General features: G+C 37.4%; 1 protein-coding gene across 1 annotated transcript; it reads left to right on the forward strand.

The window, feature by feature from the left end:
- The first annotated feature begins 682 nt into the window (after positions 1–682).
- On the forward strand, positions 683–6,729 carry LOC131153200 (serine/threonine/tyrosine-protein kinase HT1). Its single transcript, XM_058105349.1, has 3 exons — positions 683–1,892; positions 2,758–3,213; positions 6,229–6,729. The coding sequence occupies exons 1-3, from the start codon at positions 1,467–1,469 to the stop codon at positions 6,475–6,477; spliced, it is 1,131 nt and encodes a 376-aa protein (XP_057961332.1). The 5' UTR covers positions 683–1,466; the 3' UTR covers positions 6,478–6,729.
- Positions 6,730–7,748: the final 1,019 nt, after the last annotated feature.

A 7,748-nucleotide genomic window follows, 5' to 3' on the forward strand; every position in this document is an offset into this window, starting at 1 on the left:
TTTTTGAATCAAACTACCGAATCTTAATGAAATAAATATAAGAACTTCAGCTCAAGTAAAATACAAACCTCATCTCCTGTTTTTATACCTTCCTTTCCAATGTCTGGCAAGGCTTCACAACGTTTGGCTCCTCCTTGCAACGGTCACCTGCAACGAGTGTCCAATCATTCCACCATTGCTGCTGCTTTGTTCTGCCACTCTACAATTTCGCAAGAAAAATGAGGGAGGAGGAAGAAAAAGACTTCAAAAATTCGTGCAAAACTCCCTAAATGTCAAATGACGATTCATTTCCCAGGCATAACTTGCTGGACCATCCAGCGAGTTTTGACTGTCACGTGTCAATTAGCGAGCAGCTCTCGTTATTTAAAACTTGCTAGATGATCTAACGAGTTTTTCTTAACACATTAAAGTGGGAAATAAAAATTTTATCGAACCATTTTTTAATTTTTTATTATAAAAAAGAAAAAAAGAAAAAAACTTTGAGTGAGTGTCTCGAAAATTAAATGTTATATTTAAAAAAGTTTAAAAATTATCTGTTTTCTAAAATCACAGGGACTGCTTTTCATCCAATAGCTTGCTGCCACTTGGCTGCTCCACCATGGCCCACGTACGAACATCGGACCACGCCACTTATCACAGGACTCCTGAAAATATAAGGTTATGGCATATGTCCAAAGCAATGTTCTTCAAAAAATAAAAATAAAAATGCTCAAATGATCTAATCAATTAAAATCAATGCTTCGTTGATGCAAAGTGGAAAAAACAGAGGAGTTGGATTCGGTGGGAAAAGCGTCCTCTGCGTCGTCTTCTCTACTTTTGAACCCAGCAAAGCAAATTTAATTCACGGGACACACCTGAAATCATCTCTGCTTTGACGAGTTCGTCATCATCATACTCTTCCTACTACCAAACGACCCAATCCCAACCTCCTCATCACTATCTTACAGAAGCCGTGAAACTCTCTGCTCTCCTCTTTCTTTCTGGAAAATCGTCATTTTTGTGAACTCTCTCTGGTCAATTCCAAATTTCCTGAAACCATGAAGACCCAGGTCCGCTTTGCTTTTCCTCTTTCCCCATAGTTGTGAGCTTTTGAAACGCAATGCGCGGAGCAGTTGGCCTTTTTCCCATTTCGTTCTTCGGAAGAACGAATGTCTGAGATGGATAAGGAAAACCCCTGTTTGTTTCTCTCCCCGTGTTTTCTCTATCTAGATTCCCATGGAATCTCTCTGATTTCATCTCTGTTTATTTCAAAATTCAAGAAAACCCACTTCGCTTACCGATTCTCCTTCGGAACCCATGTTTCTGAATCAATTCATGCACTTCCTAAAATCAAATCACACCTTCAGAAGGAGAACTCCTTCTGAAAGTGTGCTTTGATAGTTACCCAAAGGGAAAAAAAAAAATCAATAATACTCTTAACCTACCCGCCGAAAGAGCCAATCGAGCCAGAGAAGCCCATAATTTCAATGTGGGCCTCGTGTTTTCGGGATCTTCGGCTCTGGAAGCCGAAGAACAAACCCTTAACAGTACGTGTACCTTCATCTTCGAAGACCCATTTGAATTCTGACGTGGAGAGCATGGAGAGGAAGAGATTTGACAGTTTGGAGTCGTGGTCGATGATATTGGATTCTGAGAATGTGGAGAGTTGGGAGGGGGGTTCGCGAGAGGACCTAGAGGAGTGGATGGCTGATCTTTCGCAGCTGTTTATTGGGAACAAATTTGCTTCGGGAGCTCACAGTCGGATTTACCGAGGGATTTACAAGCAGAGGGCGGTGGCTGTGAAGATGGTGAAGATTCCGACGCAGAAGGAGGAGGCTCGGGCTTTGCTTGAGCAACAATTCAAATCTGAAGTTGCTCTGCTTTCTCGTCTGTTTCATCCCAACATAGTGCAGGTCTGTTTGTTACAGTCTTAGCTGAGGACAAATTTTCGTATTGTCTCTGTTATTTATGTGAGAAAATGAGATTATTCTATAACACTATGCCTCTTTTTTTTTTTTCAGAGAACACTTTGACTCAGGTTGAAATTTAGAAAATTGTGCGAATTTGAAAGAGATAACATATAAAATTATGTTGAAATTAGAGAGAAAAAAGTTACAGATATGTGAAAATTTTAATTATTTTAAAATAAAGTTTTATTTTTAATAGTATATATAAAGAGAAATAGAATGAAAATTTTTTTTTCTCTTTCCTTTCCTTTCCTTCAAACAAATCTTGATCCAAATGAAAGCCTACTTGTTTTTTAACATAAGACTTTTTCCCTATTTCGTGGAAATGTCATGGACTCATGGCTCTCTCTCTCTCTCTCTCTCTCTCTCTCTGTATTTTGTTTTTTTTTATTTAGTTCAATGATAGGAAAGTTGTTTGACATAAAATCTTGAAACCTCCATGAATTTCTCAACTTAGTTGAAACAAGACTCATCCCATTACTCATGTGGCTACGTGTATCCATCTTTAGTATGCCAACTCATGGAATCCTTTTTTGCAACATTTCAAAACAGGAGATATAGCATCCTGGAATTCCAAACAATCATGCAAGTTCTATCATCAATTTAAAATTTAGTGCATATCCAGGGTTTGGTTGTTCACAGGAAAACTTTTGAACTTTCTGGGTAGTGCCTTGTTTAAATATGCATTTTATTTGAAATTCCAGAAAAATGTGATATCTGAAGATGAACTTTTATTTAACTCTTAAACATTAGTGAGTGACTTTGAGCAGTCTCTGTGTTGCTGAATTGGTGAACCTCTTCTTCTTTACAGTTTATTGCAGCTTGTAAAAAGCCCCCAGTGTACTGTATCATTACTGAGTACATGTCGCAAGGAACTCTGAGGATGTATCTCAACAAGAAAGAGCCATACTCACTCTCAACCGAAACAATATTGAGGTTAGCTCTTGACATATCCCGAGGAATGGAGTATCTTCATTCGCAAGGGGTGATCCACAGAGATCTTAAATCAAATAACTTGCTTTTAAATGATGATATGCGAGTTAAGGTGGCAGATTTTGGTACATCATGTCTAGAAACACAATGCCGGGAATCCAAAGGGAACATGGGAACTTACCGTTGGATGGCCCCAGAAATGATCAAGGAGAAACCATATACTCGGAAAGTTGATGTATATAGTTTTGGGATTGTGCTATGGGAACTCACAACAGCTTTGCTTCCCTTTCAAGGAATGACCCCTGTGCAGGCTGCTTATGCTGTATCGGAGAAGGTCAGATGGCTATTTTTAAATTCCAAATTCATTCTTTTTGCTTTTGGGTGGTAAAGACATGAATTCTACGAGCTTCCCTAAAATTATGCGTATTTCGATGGTTCTCTGGTTGGAACATTTGGCGTGTTGGGTAGTAACAATTTTTTTCTTCCCACCCCCAAGATTTTGTAATGAATTGGGTTTCTAAATTTTCCTTGTACTCTCTTAGTCAAACTTTAGTACTTCTGCATTTGGTGCGCATAAATAAATTTCTGAAAATTTTTCAATCTTATCTTGGTTGTTGAATTGGAGGTAGCCTAAATTTCAAGAAATCAGCCACTTGCACTTTCTTACTTCTTAGTCCACTTATGCTTACAACTGTGGACTTTCCTGGCTGAATGCAGCTACTTTAAAAAGGTTAGTTCAGCTGCTAATGATGAATAGACTATAGAATTGTGAACTCACATCATCTGGTTTATTTATTTATTTCTTGAAAGATCTACTTGGAGTATTATGGGATGCAACCATAGAGTTGAAAGGACAGTTGATTGTCCTTGTGCCATCAACAATGGAAAGTTAAAAAGGTTCTATTTTGGATGAGTTCTTGTCTTTCTTGGTACTTCCTCACGCATGTTAAGAGGGGTGTAGATCATATTTGGCAAAGTTTATTCCATCAATTCATTCTAGCTCTTTTTTTGAATGCCAATACTCACTTTCTTAGTTGAACACCCACTGCTTTTTGTTTCCTTTTAATAATGAATGAGTGCTGCCTGAATATTCATTCTAGTTTGAATATTCAGAGGATTTGGATCATCATTTTCTGTATATTTGTCAGATAGATACACAATTTGATCCCTGAAAGTATCTAGAGATCTCATGTTTATCCATTTAATGTAAAAGAAAGTAAGTTATCATTGCAAATCAAGAATGTATCTTTTCTGTGTTGACCCTATTTTTACTGATCAAGGCTCAAACTGACAAGTTGAGAGAACTTTGGCAAAGAGGAAGCTGCGTGTGCTACATTTATCAAATAGTTACCCTATGTTCGGAGAGAGTTTAGATTTGGATAAGATGTAATATAAAATTGTATTGAAATTTGTCCAAATCCACATAAAACCAAGTCTAACGTCTGAAATTCATGCCCCCAAACACTACTTTAGTGTATAGATTAACATAGTTTAAGTTTCACCATTTGATATTGGCTGATATAGGGTGTTCTTTTATGATGTTTCACTATTTATCGTCTTGTGGGCAGGAAAAAAAAAACTATTCATAGAGGAGAAACTAGAACATTTCAAAATGGCTTTTTCGGGTGGTATATCTCTTTATATTCATTTAAATGCAAGGATTTTTTTTTTTCCTTAGGTGAAGAAGTAACCTTCATTAAGAGTAATAGGAAAGTCAGCATAAATACAATCTAATGCAACAAATGCTAGGATTCCAAAATTGATACCCAGAATAAGTAAGACCCAACTTGACCAAAATATCTGCTATGCTATTTGCCTCCCTATACATGGGAAATTTTAACAACCTCAAATCGGCTTAGAAACCTCCCTTTAACCCTTAAACTAATAGTATCCCTAAACTGATTTGCCTCCCTAGTTTTCTGAAAAGTCTACTATTCTATTTGATTTCCCTATAAAGGTGGGAAATTTTAACAAACTTGAATCGTCATAGGCAGTATCAACCTCTTGACATCCTCGTACAACAAATGCCTAGCCAGACAGGGAGGAATCTATTTCCTAAACTGATAACCAGAACGAGTATGACCCAACCAGCTGAAAAATCCAAAATCCGTGACTCTATTTGGCTCATTGGCTCTCATATATGGGAAATTTCAACAGCCTCAATTTGACTTAGCAGCCTCCTAATATGTCTTAAAGAGAGTCCATAGCTCCTGTGAACCTCAGCAGTTGCTAACTTGACGCATTAGCTTTCTACACACTTGTCTTGGCAATCCTAGTTGCTGACTATCATTCTCCCTCTCTTTGAATATTGTGGCCCTGCTTTGTCCTGTTATATGGATTTGTCAAAGTAGCTATTAAGGATGAGATACTCAACTTCAACCACGTTATCGTCCTCATTACATATGATCTTCTGTTTGAAAGTGGGATAGTAGAATGATAGATCATGCTCCACCTAGACACCCACCCATGCGCATGCAAGTGCATGGATTTATATGGCCCATGCGCATGCAAGTGCATGGATTTATATGGTTTATCTTTTTGACATTGATTGGAGTTGAGACATCCTATTATTAGTATTTTGTGGAGTAAGTGACAATTGGTACGCAACCGAAAACTGACATGTATGATGAGATGGGTTTGCCCAGTGGTGCCAGCCCCCACTCAGGCCTTGCTACTCCCCAGGTTCATGGAATCCAAGTCATGCCCATTCTAGGCTATGATCTTCTTTGTAATTGGGAAAAAAAATAGAAGATTAAAAAAAAATGAAAGAAAAACAAACACACACACACACACACACAGAGAAGAGAACTTAAACTATTTTTAACTAGATTCAAGGCTAAGTTATGCTCCCAATGATCCTGAAGACCCAAGTTGTATCTATTACAGGAAGCCAGACAGATTCTCCATGGCAAACTATTGCACTTAGTCAATTTGTTTTCTGGGTTTTGGTTCCATTTCCTGCCCTAGGGGGGCATTGGCAGAGTGGAATATTAAAGAAACATAACACAAAAGCACAACCTCGGACACAAATGCATGGACAAATTAGGTAGGCTGCATCCATCTTGCTTGAACTCGGGTGTGGTGCATATTGTCAGTCTTAACTTATTTTGAAAATTTTTCCACTATTTGGAAGTTTCCAATAGCAATAACCTTGTCCCATGTCCAAGTTCAACCAAATTTATAGAAAGGGTCCAAGCATCAGGGATTGCATTATCTGACATTCTTATTACGCCCTTAATTTGAACTGGCCTCTTTTGTTTTGCTGCTTGTCCATGTTCTGCACATTAGATTCTGAAATATATTTCATAAATCCACTTGATTTCTTTCAAATTTTGTGTCAATTTGGCAGAATGAACGGCCTCCACTGCCTTCAAGTTGTCAGCCTGTGCTTGCTCACCTCATAAAGCGCTGCTGGGCAACAAACCCCTCAAAACGACCAGATTTCTGCAGCATAGTGTCAGCTCTGGAGAAGTATGACGAGTGCATTAAGGAGGGCCTTCCTCTTACTTCCCATTCCGGGTTGATCACCCGAAATGCTATTTTCGAACGCTTGAAGGGCTGTGTATCGACGAGCTCTTCTATACCTGTATATGCTTGATTCCAGTGGAAGGTATCAAATCAATCACCTTTTATGTTTATGTAACATTAGGTCGCATTGGTGGTAGATTTGTCCATTATAATTTGTATATACTTGATGTTCTTTGTCATCATTCCAACTTGAGTGCTTTTGAGGAATCTGTGGTTGGTGGTCTGCTGGTGGCACCACAAGAAATGGTTTGGAATTATAACTAACCTTTGATTGTTCTTCCTTTAAAATAATCGTATCATAATCTCATAATTTTTATCAAAATATTTCATGAATTAACTAATAAAAAAAGAAAAAAAGAAAAAGATCTACTGATGGTTGCAGTAACTTACTAGATTGGTGGCCCCTTTGATCTCCTAGGCAGGAGCCATCAGAGGGGAGTTCCAAGATCCAACCCATGCTGGTATGCCATCAGCAGACCATCCTCAGGTAGAAGTATCTCTCAAGTTCCTCACTTTGAGTTCCTCTGCATAAAATGGATACATAGTGTTCTTATACTATATTATTATTGATTTAATAAATGATGTTTTACCTATTTATTGTGCTTCAATCTTGTTAACATGATGTCTACTGGGTTTGGACTCATATGGTGTGTGCTCTTTTGCCTGGGTGAACTCAGGTGAAAGAAAAAAAAAACAAAAAAGAATTAAATGCTTATGGCACTGTAAATTCTTTTTTGGTCAATTGAAAGTTCATATTGGGTTCAGCTATATAAGAGGAGGTAGTCTAATTTTCATCTCATGTTCTTTTCCATCTCTCTCAAGACCCGAACTAAAAACTTTCCAAAAGAATGTCTCAAGTTTTGACCACTGGAATGTCTTTAGGAGACACAGAGCTGTAAATTCTAAGTTGTAACTTGCACGGAAAATAACAATTCACAATATATAGTGATCAAATTAGAGAAAAATACAATTATGGACACAAAGCGTTCTGATGGAGTGCACTGAGGGCATTTAATTCAAGAAAACAGAGAAGTTGATCAATCCATTTTCCCTCCATTCAATAGCTAGCATAACAAAAAATACTTGAACTATACTAGTTGTTGGCAGGCATCATGAGTAAGTCTGTCTCCCAGTTTTTATATTCCCTGTGCATCTTTCATGATTTCTAGATATCCTTTGTTTTTCATTTAAAGACCTATTTTGGAGTTTTGTCTTTCACTATTTTACCTTTTTAAGTTTGTTTTTTTTAAGTGAGAACAAGTTACAAGAGTATCTTGAAAATTTTATAAAACAAATTTTGATTAAAAAAAAAAAAAGCAACTATAAAATTGGGAAATGGAT

Source organism: Malania oleifera, chromosome 4, assembly GCF_029873635.1.
Source record: "Malania oleifera isolate guangnan ecotype guangnan chromosome 4, ASM2987363v1, whole genome shotgun sequence".
Taxonomy (NCBI): Eukaryota; Viridiplantae; Streptophyta; class Magnoliopsida; order Santalales; family Ximeniaceae; genus Malania; species Malania oleifera.